Genomic DNA, 16,207 nt, shown 5'->3' on the forward strand with positions numbered 1-16,207 from the left:
AAGAGAGAGTGCAAACAAGGGAGAGGGGCAGAGAGAGAGAGAGAGAGAGAATCCCAAGCTGGCTCTGCACTCAGTGTAGAGCTTGATGTGGGGCTCGATCCCACATCATGACCCTGCAATCATGACCTGAGCCCAAATCAAGAGTCAGACACTCAACCAACTGAGCCACCTAGGCACCTCAGACAAATCCTTTATAAAAGCATGTTCGCTATTCCCAGGTTTTCGGTTCCACGTGGGAAGATGGGCTCTGGAGCCAGTACAGTTCACAGGCGTTGATGCATTGGCTGAACCTTTGTCTCTTTCCTGGAAGCCTTTGCCTTCCCCTGGCTGCTGTCTCTAATATAGCCCATTTTAACTCCACACAGCGTAGACTTCGCGTGGCCTGGGTCAGTGACACCTCATTAAACTGTTACACACATTTACATTTGTAGACTAATAGTAACAGTTCTTACTATTTATTGCCTAACCACTGCGTTCTGGAAACTTTGGAACTCTATGTATGCGATGACATTTAAAACGCACTGCAACCTTTGAAAGTATATTTTAGCAGCCATTTCAGAAGTGAGGAAACTGAGGCTCAGAAAGACTAAGTGGCTTTCTCAGGTCACCTGGTCATTAAGTGGCAGAGCTGGGATTCAGTCCATGTCTGTGTTTACCCAAGCTGGAGTTCCTTCCACCTGCCACGCTGCCTTTGGTTATCACCTGTGCCAGGAACATCCTGGACCAGGTTCTCCCATCCTTTCTTGGTCCCCATGACTGGCACACCTCTGCAGTTATTCAGATAATGCTACTGGACCAGCTGGCTCCAGAAATGTCTACAGAACACGGTGTCCTTTATGAGAGCACTGATACCCTCAGATCTTGTGGTCCCCTGGCTCTTGTTCCCACACTCTTTTCATTGGAAGGAACCAGGCACCCAGGAAGGCCTGTGCTGCATTCTCACCCTGGACACAGACTTACGGCTTCACGGTGGGCAGGGTCTGGGAGGACCTTTACCCCAAAGGAAAGGTGACGTGTTCCTGAAGAGCACTCCTTAAAAAAAAATTATTGATTTATTTTGATAGAGACAGAGACAGAGAGACAGAGAGATCACAAGCAGGGGAGGGGCAGAGAGAGAGAGGGAGAGAGAAAAAGAGAGAGAGACAGAGAATCCCAAGCAGGCTCCAGGCTCTCAGCACAGAGCTCGACGGGAGGCTGAATCTGAGGAACCATGAGATCATGATTGGAGCTGAAATCAAAAGTGGGACGCTTAACCGACAGAGCTACCCAGGCGCCCGCTGAAGTGCATTCCTGAGTCCAGCCTGGAATGTTGAGGTTCAGGTATCCTTCTACATGCCATGAGGCCAGGAGGATTGGTTTGTACCGGCGTGCCAAGGTCTATTTGAGAAGAGCCCACGTTGACCCCAAGTGAGCTGCCTGATGGTGCTAACGACAGACATCAGCAGTAACCCTTCCTGGAATTACGGAACGAAAGGGAAACCACCCTCTGTCTCCAATAGGTTCTGCATAGGAAAGGGGTAGTCCGGGAGCTAGATGATTCAGTCAGGGCCCTGAGTGTTTGCAGACCCAGCTGGGTGGCTATCCTACAATAGCTTGAGATCACTTTCATAGAAAACAGGAAGTTCTCTGTAGTAGCGGTTAAGTGCAACATACCTTAGCAAAGGTGTGTGGAAGAGTGTTTAGGTTTGATGTCCAACCTGTTGTGTCTCCTCTTTGGTGGCTGCTTTAACCCCCTGTCCTCAGCCCTTTCAGAGCAGCAAACATGCCACACTGCGATTATTCAATCAATCTGTGAGCAACTTGAGAGCAGGGACTGTTGTCATTAACTCTTCTGTTTCCTAGCAGAGCACCTGATACATAGCACACGTTCAATAAATGGAGCGTTTGCTTGATTATGTTAACGAAGGAGGCTGCGACTTTGTCCCATAATGCCACTCTGCACCTCGCTCTCATAGGTCCTCAGCAATGTTTGTTGATTCAGTTGACTCTTGGCTTAAACAAAGCAGTAAATTCTCACGGACACTTGAATTTCTCCTCCACTGCCGTTGCAAAGGAACTACAGAAAATCATTTGACTTCCGCTCTCAGGACCCATAACTCATAAGTTCTACCTCTAACATAAAACCTCGCTTCTCAGAAACGTTCCTCGGTGGGATTAAGGCGGTGAGAGGTTTGATGAAAAGGCAGACTAGAGTAAATGTTTTATCATTTCTCTTTAGGAATGATGACCTTTGTGATTCAAGTAGGAGGCAGTGAAAGCAAAGTTTTGCTCTCCCCCCTCTGATATTGTGGCTGCCAAAATGCGTGGGGGTGGGGGTGGGGGTGGGGGCGGGGGGAGAAAAGGAGGTGGTGTGAAAAGTCCCCTAGGAAGCTCCAGGTCCTTACTGGCTTGTTCTCAGGTGGACCCCTCCAAAAGAACGGCTTCTGTATCCATTCTTGGAATGTCACTAAGGAGCGCACACCGTGGGTACCTTGCTTAAGGTGACCGGAGTTTGGGTTGGTGTGGGTACCGCATGCAAATGGATTGGGCACTTTTATGGACAAAAAAGAGATCTGGGAGGAAGAGATGTTTATTTCCAGGAATTTGAAGGGCTCTTAAACAGAAGAGACTTCAGACTTATTTGGTGTTATGGTGAGTTGTCACTGAAGCGGAACTAGACCAGTGGTCTTCGTAAGGGTTAGCCATCCCGGTTTACAATGAAAGTATCTCTCGTGGCGCTCTGCCAGTGAGTGTGTGGACCCTTGCTTGCCTTTCCCGGCACCTCTTTCCATCCCTCCACTCTCTCTTTCTTCTGTTGCTTCTTCCAGGGTCACACACAATTACAGTGCAGTTGGTTAGTACTACGCCCACAGGTACGTCTCCTCTAAAACATCCCAGAGGGGGACCCATATAGCCAACCCACTGGTTTTATGCGTGGGTTGATGAATTTCTTTATCACCGCTCAACAAATACTTATAGTTCCTACCACATGCGAGTCTAACACCATGCTCAGGCCTTGCCCAGGAGAGCACGTCTCTGCCTCTCAGATAAAAAGCTGCCCGGGGCGCCTGGGTGGCTCAGTCGGTTGAGCGTCCGACTTCGGCTCAGGTCATGATCTCGCGGTTCGTGAGTTCGAGCCCCGCATCGGGCTCTGGGCTGATGGCTCAGAGCCTGGAGCCTGCTTCTGACTCTGTGTCTCCCTCTCTCTCTGCCCCTCCCCCATTCATGCTCTGTCTCTCTCTGTCTCAAAAATAACATTAAAAAAATTAAAAAAAAAAAAAAAGCTGCCCAGAGCATTCCCACGGTTTCTCATCGTGGCGTCTCCCACCCCCACGCTTGACTGGAAGCTTCTTCACAGTGACAAAGACTGCCCGTTTGGTAGACGATCGTGTGCGTCTCTAATGTCCAGCACAGAGCCTGGCATAGCAACACAACATTGTTGAATGATGATAGATAAATACATTAATGTATGCAAAAAGGCAACGGGTCTTCTGTCAGTTGAAGGATTTTGCAGAGGCTGACTACCCATCCCATAGAGGTCTTTTAGAAAAGATGTTCCTCTTGGGCACATACGCACCACCCCACCCCACATCGTAATTGCTGACTTACTGAGCTCACTTCCCCATTTGACTGTGAGCCCCTCGAGAATGGGAACAGAGTCCTATTTGTTTTTGAAACCCTACACGGTAAACATAGCCCCAACGTTTGGAAAGTGTACAAAAAGTCTATTTTCTGAGAATGGACTCTTTACAGAACAAGCATACTGGAGCCCTGAAGGGGAAAAAAAATGGCAATAATATAATTCACCTGCCCTACCAGGCTACTAAGAGTACCTTGGTAAATATTAGCCAATGCACAGCCCTTTGCTTGCTGTTAAGATTTACTGATTTCAACAGAAAGTAACTTAAAAACTGTACATGTTATACAACCCAGACACCAGGGCCGATCTCTAACCACCCAATGGTACAACAAATACATATTGGCTCTGTCTGTGGTTAGATTAAACGCCGTTGTCTAAGCAAAGTAGGCTATGTGCTGAGTATAATGGGTCTGCCATGTGAATGATGGGTTTGGTCAAGGGGTGGATTTGTCCTGTATTCTTACATTCTCTGGGTATAATTCTTCTCACTCTTTGAATAAATAAACCAAAAGCATTGGCTCACTTAGTACACGTCAAAAGTACGTTCAGTAAATGCCAGATTTTATGAAGTAAGTCCGACAATAAAGGCCGCTTTTAAATCTGTTTCTTACCTGACAGGGACTATTGTATAGAGAGATTATCATGGTGTCTTGTTTCTTCCTGGTGTCTCTTACTTTCATCTTACAAATATGAACTGATCTAAGTCTACATATTCACGCGTATCTTTGCGAACACTTGGAGATCTCAGTATCTCAGTGTGTTTCAGAGAATAGGCTGAGAGATTGACGATAACTAATTCTTTCTGGTGGAAAGCTAATAGGCATGACCTATGAGAAACAGTAAGAGAGCTATATGGAGCGTGGCAAAGGAGAGGAGGAAAATGCTGGAACTCAATCCATGCCTGCTGCCCAGAGACCTTGGCTGGGGGTTTGTCATGTCTTAGCATGACGGTATTCAAGCCATGTGAGGTCTGAAAAAAAAAAAATACATACCCAGCTTGGGGCTTAGTCTGAGAACAACCAATTGCTTTGGTTTAAACCACACAACCCCACTATCAAATTAAGCGTTTTCAAGCTAATACAAATTAGCATCAGTCCACTGACCAATGCCTGAAATAAATTAGGCTGAGTCTAAAAGAAATCAGCCTGCATACAGAGGGCAACTCTCAAGGCCACTTCCTTGCTTTCCCCAGGCATGGAAGCTCCGGTTTGGAATATGCTTAGGATGCTGGTAAGTGCAGATGGTCTGGGGGAAAGTTTTATAAGCTGACATTTTTGTCTGAGCTCTTTAAAAAGCCAGGAAGATATTTTATTAGCCATGCAGGCATGGAAACCCAAACGGATCCAAGAGATAAATCAGAGGGCACTTGCTCCCTTTACGGAAATGTTCTTTATCAAAATGAAACGAACTTGAGACTGGAAGAGAACAGTCGTGAGGAAGAAAAGCTCAGAAGTTGCGTTTTTGGAGCCATCTCTGGAAATGCAATGCGTGATGGAGAGAATGTGGATTCACTTGATAAATGTTGGCTTGGGAATTTAGCATTTTAGGTGACATCCACTCTATGAAGAGCTTTTAAAACAGTGCGAGCTTCCATGAACCCAGGAAAGGGAGAAGTCCCCAGTGAATGTAAGCCAGGTTAAACTACGTGTGTGCAGAGAAAGGAGAGAGACTGGGGAGGGGGTAGACTCTTCTTCTTCAGTGTGCCTCACCTGGGACCAACCCTAAGAGTCTTTGGGGACTTGAGGTCAATGAGGGTTGGGTGGGATGTCAGCAGGGCCCTCTGAGTGTGTGCACTGCTGTTTGCTCTCCTGGTAGCATTTTCTTTTTTTATATCTTTAGAACTTGTCCTCAAAATTTCAAATCACCACAGCTGTGGTTTTCTCTTCACTACTTCTACCTGGTGTTGGCTTCTTGTGTTTTCACCTGCTTTAAGGCTGTGAGCAAAACACTGTGGGATAGGACTTTTGTTTAAAATTTATCACTAAGTTGGTTTCGCTTCCCAGTTTGTATGAATAAACACATTTTTGAAGGGGGTTTTGAAATCTATTTTAGAAACATATTTGCATTTAATTAAAAATACCACGAAGACATTGCTAACCATGGTGGACACACCTTGGGATGGGGGAGGGCACACCTAGGGGAGAGGGAGTCTAGTGTTGATGACCATGGGTTTCATCACTGTAGGCTGTTTAGGGGAAAATCCCTTCGCTTTTTGTGCTATAAACTGAAAGTCACAATAATGTCATCAACAAGAAACCATTGATCAGATAGTATTTTGAAGAGCTTAACCCATTCACTGAATTATTCCATTTATGTTTATTGAATAACTAGTAAGTGCCCATAGACTGTGCTGGCATCTGGAAGAGAGGAGTGAATAAAGCATGGTTCTAGCTTTATGGAGTATTATTGAAATCAGAGCTCCCTTCAGCTTAGGAGCAGGGAAGGAAGTATGAGATATTGAGGTGACCGTCATACTATTCGTTTTAGGAATCTTGGCATACCGTGGAGAGAGACAGGAAACAAGTTTATAGCTCTATTGAGAAAACTTCTGAGATCATATGATAGGACTTGACCAAACCATATTGAGGAGCCCTGTTCTAAATAGTCTCAAGCATTAAAGGGGGAGAAAAAAAGGAAGTTGACCAATATTTGTCTTAAAATGTTTGAGGCATATCTGGCTTTAGAATATAAAAGGTAATAACTGAGATGCAGCCTGGTAGAGTCTCCTCTGGGCTGGAAGCAGGGAACCTTACGTTTTATGTTTTCAGTTGTCACCCTGCCACCGGTTAGTACAAGGCTTTGGATAGGTCCTTAAAATTTTCTGGATCTCAGTTCCTTCATTGGACAAATGAGAAAATTTAATTGGGTCAGGATTTCTTTTGATAGTGAGTAATAATAACAGTGTATAAGATGCTTTAGGTAGTATATTGATGAGCCTTTTTTATAGTTATTTGTTGTCGTATATGACCAAAAATGTAAATAGTGCTTCCAGCACCTGCTTTCACAGATATTTTTGCTTAGCATAAGGCTAAGTTTATTAAAGGAGAAAGAGTATTGATTTAAAGAATGATATCAAGGGGCGCCTGGGTGGCGCAGTCGGTTAAGCGTCCGACTTCAGCCAGGTCACGATCTCGCGGTCCGTGAGTTCGAGCCCCGCGTCAGGCTCTGGGCTGATGGCTCAGAGCCTGGAGCCTGTTTCTGATTCTGTGTCTCCCTCTCTCTCTGCCCCTCCCCCGTTCATGCTCTGTCTCTCTCTGTCCCAAAAATAAATAAACGTTGAAAAAAAATTAAAAAAAAATAAAAATAAAGAATGATATCAAATAAATCACAGTACAGGACATAATTGGTTATCACAAACATTTTTCAGTTTGTGTGCCACTGACTAAGGGCAGGAAACATTTGAATATATGCCCTTTTAAGTTCCTTCCACTTGTATCTCTGTGTAATTATTTTTCTTCTTCATATTTAAGCACTATGGTGTCCTAGTGGAAAGTTTTTACCGAAAATAGTGTTGTGGTATCCAGAATAAACTGTTAGCTTTCCTAACTTGATCAGTAATTGAGATCCTTTTGAATGGTCTTTCATATATAGTTAGCTCTTTATGTGAGTCACCTAGTCCACTGCTGCTATAAACATAATTTTGTTTTGCTTTGTTTTGTTTTGTTTTGTTTTGTTTTTGATGTGTTTCAGATCAGAGTGCTGACAGAAAGAATGTTCAAACATCTTCGGAAATGGTTCGTCACTCACTTCTTTGGGCATTCTCGACAAAGAGCGAGGCTGGTCTCCAAAGATGGAAGGTGCAACATCGAGTTTGGCAACGTCGAGGCACAGTCGAGGTTCATATTCTTTGTGGACATCTGGACGACTGTGCTTGACCTCAAATGGAGATACAAAATGACCATCTTCATTACAGCCTTCTTGGGGAGTTGGTTCCTCTTTGGTCTTCTGTGGTATGCGGTAGCCTACATTCACAAAGATCTCCCTGAGTTCCATCCTTCTGTCAACCACACCCCCTGTGTGGAGAACATTAATGGCTTGACCTCAGCTTTTCTGTTTTCTCTGGAAACACAAGTGACCATTGGATATGGATTCAGGTGTGTGACAGAACAATGTGGCACTGCCATTTTTCTCCTTATCTTCCAGTCTATACTTGGAGTCATCATCAATTCTTTCATGTGTGGTGCCATTTTAGCCAAGATCTCCAGACCCAAAAAACGTGCCAAGACCATTACATTCAGCAAGAATGCGGTGATCAGTAAGCGGGGTGGGAAGCTCTGTCTCCTAATCCGAGTGGCTAATCTTAGGAAGAGCCTCCTTATTGGGAGTCACATATATGGAAAGCTTCTGAAGACCACTGTCACTCCTGAAGGAGAGACCATTATTCTGGACCAGATCAACATCAATTTTGTAGTTGACGCAGGGAACGAAAATTTATTCTTCATCTCCCCACTGACAATTTACCATGTCATTGATCCAAACAGCCCCTTCTTCCACATGGCAGCAGAAACCCTTCCCCAGCAAGACTTTGAATTAGTGGTGTTTTTAGATGGCACAGTGGAATCAACTAGTGCTACCTGCCAAGTCCGGACGTCCTACGTCCCAGAAGAGGTGCTCTGGGGCTACCGCTTTGCTCCCATAGTATCCAAGACAAAGGAAGGGAAATACCGAGTGGATTTCCATAACTTTAGCAAGACAGTGGAAGTGGAGACCCCTCACTGTGCTATGTGCCTTTATAATGAGAAAGATACTAGAGCCAGGATGAAGAGAGGCTATGACAATCCCAACTTCGTCTTATCAGAAGTCAATGAAACAGATGACACCAAAATGTGACAGTGGCTTTTCAACAGGAGTAATGGGAAGTCTTGAAGATACCCGGTGACTAGAAGTATGACGAAGTGATCGAAAATTTGAGGGTATGAAATTAAGACAAGAGCCTTCAACGTCTACCAGCACCATGCCCCTGAACTCCATAGCCATGATCTTGCAAGACACATAGCTCTACGAGGCACCTGCATTAGAACATGCAATATATTTCTAGAAAACTGCAATATGGAAGCCATAGGAATTCACTTGGAATCTTGAATATGATTATTTGAAATCATGCAATGTTGATAGAAACGGACAAAATCATCGACAGTTTCATGGACAGGACAAAAAAGATCTTAAAATTCTCCTTGAAGAAGTTATGAGCTTTAGATAGGATCAGAATTCTTATTTAGATTCTACTGATAAAAAATAAGCCACTTTTAACATTGGCTTTTGTCAAAGGAAAAAAAAAAAAACAGTCTCCTGAGGATGGAGAGAATGAACTAATCGAAGATGGCAAGAAAAGACTGATACTCAAAGAACATCTGAGGCTCTGAGCTTCTCCAGCCCTGGTTGTTGGAGCTTTGGTCCTAGTCTGGGTCATGCCGTGTTTACTGAAGATCAAGGGGAGGCTGAGTCCACGGACTCTCCATCTCTATGTATCCAACGTGGGGAGGAGCGCTGAGCTCCATCTACTTTCTGGCCCCGCCAGACACTGCAGCCCAAGTTCGGTCTGGGCCCAAACGATCTCACGTGGTACGTTTAGACAGAGGCTAAATCACCACTCTAGAATCTCAATGAACACCTTCTTGCAAGGAAGAATGCTTGATTTGAAAATGGTGATGTTATTTCTTCCAGTTTGTGTGAGGTGGGGTAAGGGGCTATGAATTGGGGTAAAAGAGTATTTCCTGATCTTCCAAGAAGGCAGTGAAGAGTTTGAAGGAGCAGCGTCAGGGTAGGAGGGACAGTACCGCCAATGCTTCTGAGAAAAAGAAAAAAGTATCTTGTGTTCTTCTGCCTCGAGTTTGTACCGAAATGCTGTTTCTAAAGGAGACGCGTGGGATGGGCTGTGACCCCACAGTGAGGAAAACACGAGGTCTCCCTTCCTCAAAGGGACCAACTGAACATAAAGACGGATCTGTAGAGAAAGATTTTACTGTGAATGTCTCTTTCAGGGCTCCTCTGCATTATTGTGAATATATTCTGGAAGGAATGGTACTCAAAGCTGCTTAGGAATCAAAACGTTCCCGGTGTGTTGATTGATCTATTAAATCTCTGAAACTGTGCGTGTGCTTTCCAAAAGTGTCAGTTACGGTGCATGAACTGTAACAGACCAACAGGTGACAGCCCTCTTGCTGAGGGTGGACTTTCTCCTGGGAGATGTGGGAGGGGTGGGGGAAGATGGCAAACAGGACCATATGTTGTCTCGACGCCAGCTCACCTCCGGGGGGGGGGGGGGGGAAGTGACCTTGGCTACAGACGTGCCTCTTCCTGTGCAGCTCCATCGAATCACTCCAATGTGTCTTGGCACATGAAGCGGCGGCTGTGGCAGTTTTCACCAAGGATGGTTCTGTTTTCCGGGGCCCGGGGATGAGTTTGATCAGATTCACACACACGCTTTGGTCCCTCTGACCAAGAGCAGTAAGAAGTCTGATGGGCTAAGAGTTGTGCACTTTGTCAGTGGCCGTAACACCGGAACAACTAGCCTACACGGGAGATTACTCTGTGCCTGGAGGTATGCTGGCACTGCAGTTTGATCTATTGACAAAGCTAAAGGAAATGAGGGAGCTAGAATTCTCTGCTGGCCACTGTCGTGAGGTTGTATGACTCCGTAGTCCCTTCATTAACCTGGGGGGGTCAGAACACATTCCTTCCGGTCTGTTCTGCTCCGTTAGCAGCATGCTTGGGGATTGCCGGAAGTGAAATGATCTTATGCAATCTATTCCTTTAGACTGCTGAAGAGCTGAACAACTGGAATCTTTGTGACTGGTGTCTCTTTCTGGGTTATTCGGGGGAATCCATGCTTTCAAATATTCCTTTATTAGGATTAAGGCATTCTCCTATCTGGAGTCTCTTTCCACCTTTTCTTTTTTTAATGTTTATTTATTTTTGAGAGACAGAGAGCATGGGGAGGGGCAGAGAGAGAGGGAGGAAGAAGATCTGAAGCAGGCCCTGCACTGACAGCACAGAGCCTGATGTGGGACTCGAACCGATGAACCATGAGATCACGACCTGAGCCAAAGTTGGACGCTTAACTGACTGAGTCACCTAGGCACCCCTGGAGTCTCTTTCTTCATGCAAATCCCCCATGAACCTCTAGCAATCATTAATATACTTACATCCAGGAAAGCCCTGAGGAAATGAGGGCCCACAGGTACCTTTTAATAATCTTAAGGGGTGGCTGGAACCCCAAAACAGCATAAAACCTCTGGATGTTTAAAAAGAGGGGGAGGCCAAGGGCATAGGAGCTCAGTGAGTAAAGAAAACATATGGGAAATAGATGGTTCCAGAAGGCTAACTTGCCTATGGGTTAATGCCAGTGCTAAAGGCAGGCTTTTTACTCCAGTGAGGTAACATGGTTCCCAGCAGGACCTGACCACGTTAGTATTGCTTTTGTTCTAGGTGTGCCATGTTCTATTTACCGAATTATCAATCCATTCTAAAAGCAATTCGTCGCTGTGTATTCCTTTCAAGAAAAACTGCATCCGTGATGCTGTACCATATTCAAAGTTTTCCTGGTACTCACTTCCCTTGAAGTGCCTCATTTAGCTCTGTTGCTATGGGGGTTTTGGGTTGGAGAGTCTCAACTTGGCTTCGTCTTCCAGGGCTTAGGTGGACTCAATATTGCCAATATTCAGAGTTAAGGTTTGGGAGATGGTCTAAAAATGTATTCCACAAGAGTGAAAGTGAAGAAGGAAGAGATGGGCTGTAAGCAGCCAAATCTAAGAAGTGAGAGGATTAGAGTGTCTGTTTCCACAGCTTATGGGTGGGTGACAGGACAGCAAAGAACTTTCCCGGTGCGCTGTGCGGACAGTTGAGGAGGTGCCTTCCCTGGAGATTTTTCACAAAATGGGACATGGGTCCTCAACAGGGTGGTCCGGTGAGTAGCATGGGGCATCTTTACCCGTCCAGAACACACGTGAAAACCGCAGATGCAAAGGATGCAAATGAGCCCCTGACCCCGCCCCTGGGCCGTTGTTGTCTGCCATTACAGGAAGTGCATGTCAATCAAAGCTTGACAGGGGAGATAGAGCATTTTATTTTGGAGCCAGAAGTTTGAGAACAATGACTGGAATTTCCTCTTTCTGTCCAGCAAGGGCTGTTTGTCACTGGGGAGATAAAAGTCCAGGGGTAGGGAATAAAGGTTATCGGGAACAGCGCAACACAGAGCCGCGTGGGGGGGCGCCGCGGGAGGAGGGGTTATGGAGGAAATCTATTTCAATGCCTGTCATTGAGTTTCCATTAAAAGAACATTCAGTTAGGAATTCAAAAATAATTTAATCTCCCCAGCCAGATGCACCCAGCTGGACTCCTTGGAGCCGAGCCCTGCAGACGGGGAGATTTGTACAGGGGCTGCAGGGACTAGAGTTGCATCTCGAACCAATACATCCTTGACTGCCCTGGCTGTTGTAGAAAACGTAGGTGGCTTTCAGACTACTGAGAAACCCAAGACCTGGGCTATAGCAGAAGAAACTTACCGTAGGGGCTACTTCCTGAGTTCCTTGTATGTTTCAGGTTCTGTTTTAAACATCTCATATACATTACCTTATTTAATTTCCCCAATGACTCTATGATTCTATTTTTGCATTTATTTTTCATTTGAGGCAGCTCAGGTAAGGAACTCGTCCAGAGTTACTAGCTGGTAAATGGCAGGGCTGGAATTCAAACCCTGAGCTGTCTTGAAAGCCCATGTGTTGAAAATCGTTCAAATCTGCATCCTAACACAGCCTGCCTCTGAGGGGACTCACCAGGGCCATCAGACATTCACGTTGAACCCAAGGAGACTTGACACATATTCCTGGTCCTGTCTTACACTTTGGGAGAAACCCCTCATAGTTTAGCACAGAGTGGAGCCTCTGGCTAGTGCTTAATAAACACCTCTGGACTTACATGTTCTAGGAAGAGGTAGTGTTTAACCAGGGCCTCTGGATAATCTGCTAGGTTAGCATCTGGAAATATCCTGGGTACCCTGAAGATTTGGCTCGCCTGTTGGTGCAAACTATCTTTAGGCCTCCTGGGTATTGGATAGACTACGAGTTGGGGGAATTTAGGTAGAATCCTGGGGCCTGGGACTCCATTTCAACACAACAGCTGCTCGCGGGGGGCCTACTGTGAGCCAGGCACTGAGGATGCAAGAATGAGGAAGGAAGGGTGGTTTCTGCCACTGCTGTAACTGAGGGGCTCAAAGCAGCCTGGTGGGCATCAGCTAAATTGGAAAACTGCTGATTGTGGAGAAAGTAATTCCCTCCTCTTATGCAACATACATATAATAGTTTCCATAATGTGATATTGACATGACTGTTAACAATAAGACTACTGACTACCTTTCTAAAATGATTAAATCAGTTCTTGGGGGCGCCTGGGTTGTGGCTCAATTGGTTAAGCAGCCGACTCTTGATTTCTACTCATGGTCGTGAGATCGAGCCCCATGTCAGGCTCCCCCCTGGGCATGGAGCCTGCTTGGGATTCTCTCTCTCTCTCTCTCTCTCTCTCTCTCTCTCTCCCTCCCTCCCTCCCCCTCCCTTGCTCGCACTCTCTCTCTCTTTCTCAAAAACAAAACAAAAAAACCCAAAACAAAAAAAAACACCACAATTCTCTATAATATGTCCTTCTAGGGATGTGGAATCAACAAATGGTTTTAAAGTTACTTGAAGTAGTTCTTTTCTCTGTGGTTACATACCCACTTGAAATAGAGTTAGGTCCAATGGTTTCAGTTCATTTCCAATTATGAGAGCTTGTTTATTGTTTTCCTTTTTGATATAGCTGTTTTCTTAGATTAATTATGCAAAACAAAAATTTATGTGGTTTCAAAAAATCATAGGGCAGCGTATAGTAAACTCATTTCTATTCTCGTGTCTTCTCTGTTCCCTTCCTCTTATAGAAAGGTAATGGTTCTTAATAGTTTTATCATGCTATTGTGTCACTTTGAAAAACATGAGCAATACATTGGGGAGATATATTGATACCCCCCCCATTCTTACACAAAGGCAGCATTGTAGAAACACTGTCCCCCAGTGTTTTGTCCACTTAACAATATATCCCGCAGATGACCATGTTACGATAATTGCTGATGATACCCCACTTTCCTTCTCTGGCTTTTGCAGAAGTTGCTGGAATCTTGCTCCGGAGGCCCCTGCCCTGCTCCTGTGGGCCTGAGAGATTGTGGATGTGGCTGTTTTGCATTCCTAAAAGACTGCCTCCCTTTGCTGAAAGCCTGCAAGGCTTACCCTGCCTGTGAGCCTGGGCTCCCAGAACCAGGGTTCTTAGCAGGAGATAATCTGCCTGGGACCAGCAGCTCTTTAGGGATCAAAACTCCCTGGAATTTTGGTTGGTTGGAAAGTCAGAACAGGTGCCCTCAAGGAAAACACCCTCATTGCTGTACACGGTCTGGGATGTCTGCTGAGGGAGCGGGGGGGATTCAATTCCCAGGGCATTCTGGGTAATCTCTTTTGATTAGGATCCAGGGACTCTTCGGAGGCTGGGGGTCCAGGAAGCCACCATTGTATGCAAAATTTCATGCACAAGTACTAAAATTAAAACAATTAGATGAATCGAATAAATAAAATGCTCGTTTGAAGCACGAAAAAAGTCCTGAGGGAGGTAGAGGTAGGGGTAGGCTTCTTGGGGATGGCACATGACTGGGCTTAATGCATGGGAGAGGTTTGAAATAGGGAGAGGGGAGGGGCAGAGAGGTGGGCAACCAGGTGGGAGGGTTAGTCCTAGGCTAACAGAAGAACAGGATGTACATTTGCATGGGGCTTCTGGGAGGTGATGGGTGGTTTATGTGGCCACAGCATGGGTGTGCAGAGCGGAGGGAAGTAGCACTCTATGGTCAACAGTCCGAGGTTTGGTGTCAGCCCTGGGTTTGAATCCTGGCTCCATCAGTCAACCACAGTCTCTGAGGGGCAAAGACATGATTAAATGAGTATTTTAGAAATATAGCTCCAGTGTTGGTGTGTAGGATGGATTGGAGAATAAACTGGAGATGGAAACTAGCTGTCAAGGGAGGGAAGGAAGGTGCCAGCATTCCCACTGTTCAGGAGGATAAACATGCTCAGAGACCATATGACTTGCCCAGATCACCTAGCCACATACATACAGATGGGAAAGCAGGGGCCAGACCCCAGAGCTTCTATTTTCTAGTTAGTTTAGTGTTCTTCCCTGGGCTTCCCACAGCCTTCATGCCCAGGGATTACTGGTCCTGAAAGAAAGCTCACCAGGAAGGTGGCAACCGAGGTCAGGGGATTGCTCACCAGGACCAGAGGGCTGGGAGTCTGTGTCTGGGGAATGGAGAAGGCACCACATACTTGAACCGTTTCCTTGGGGGTACACAGAGGCCACCTGCACATACCTTTGCACCTGGCATCCAAGGAGCCCAGGAAGAAGGTGAAAGGCTTGTCTCCACTGTCACAGCAGTGACTTCATCTAACCCGATGAAGTGAAAAGTAGGCGATTCACTAATTAGCGGGCTCTTGGATCACCAGCAAAATTGGTTTCGGCTGAACCAAGAGCGACATTGGAGACCATAATTATCTCGATGGCTCTCTCGGTACCCCACATCACAACTTGAATCTGTGACCACCTCTTAAGGATAAACCCTGATGAAAGCATGAAAGAAAAAGAAAAAAAAAACATAGATAATAAAGAAAGAGATTTTGAAGGCAGGAATAAGGCAGATCTGCCCAAGCTTCGCTCTCCCACTTACTGGCCATCTTATCTAAAACTAGTTCTTAACCTTTCTGAACTACTTTTTTTCCCCAGTTGTAAGTAACAGTAGTCAATACCTATGTTAAAGAGCTACTGGAAGGACAATCGTATGAAATACTATGTAATGAAATAATAGGTGAAGCGCCTAGCACAGTGGCTACTACCATAGGCTCCCACGGGATGGTAGTTTGAGTGATGCTAAGGTGATGGTTCCGTTGATGACGGGCAAAGACAAGGAAAGGCAGAACCTGACCACAGTGGTTCGTCCCACCCTGTGCCTTCACCCTGTGCCTGAGTCTCATCATTTCCTACTCCCTAGATTCCATCCTTTGCTTTTTGTTCCCAGCCTCGAACTTAACCTGAGGCAAGGTAGCTCACCTTCCTCCCATCACTGCTTCTGCTTCCACCTGCAGATGCACAGAACCTTACACACTTAACAGTGAACAGGACCTACGATCCTGTTCCTGATCCTACCCTGTTAGTCTACAGGTGGAGAAACCAAGAGCTCCAGAAGGAAATGACTTGTCCAATGTGTCTTAATGGCCCTTGGAAAGCATCAGTTGCTTCTGATATCCCACCGCTTGACTAGGAGAGTAGAAACAGGTGATATTATTGAACTAACTAGAGAGGAAGGCTAAAGGGAGGGGACGCTGAGACAGTGGTCTGTCCTAAGGGAGCCTGCACTTTTCGTTAGTGCAGTGTGCCTCTGGCCAGGAGGTGGCGCCACATACCTCCAGATCACAAAGTGAATGCCGGCCCCAGAGAAAAGTTGGCCTCTGGCTGTTAAGTGGTGCAGAGGCAGCCGTGGCATACCCCAAGGGAGCTCTTTAATAGGCACTATGTTTAGAATATTTA

General features: G+C 45.7%; 1 protein-coding gene across 5 annotated transcripts in view; it reads left to right on the top strand.

The window, feature by feature from the left end:
- Positions 1 to 9,711, top strand: part of KCNJ1 (potassium inwardly rectifying channel subfamily J member 1) — a 30,266-nt gene extending 20,555 nt beyond the window's left edge. For 4 of the 5 annotated variants that reach the window (XM_086678684.1, XM_086678683.1, XM_086678685.1 and 1 more), the window contains one exon: positions 7,310 to 9,711. In XM_086678684.1, coding sequence (XP_086534810.1) covers positions 7,331 to 8,449 — 1,119 coding nt within the window. In that variant the 5' untranslated portion in view covers positions 7,310 to 7,330 and the 3' untranslated portion in view covers positions 8,450 to 9,711. Of the gene's footprint in view, positions 1 to 4,725; positions 4,850 to 7,309 lie in introns of those variants that run through there. The other variant, XM_025928691.2, reaches the window with a different exon arrangement.
- The last annotated feature ends 6,496 nt before the right edge of the window (positions 9,712 to 16,207 follow it).

The sequence above is a fragment of the Puma concolor genome, chromosome D1 (genome assembly GCF_028749965.1).
Source record: "Puma concolor isolate L17-30 chromosome D1, mPumCon1.1.hap2, whole genome shotgun sequence".
Taxonomy (NCBI): domain Eukaryota; kingdom Metazoa; phylum Chordata; class Mammalia; order Carnivora; family Felidae; genus Puma; species Puma concolor.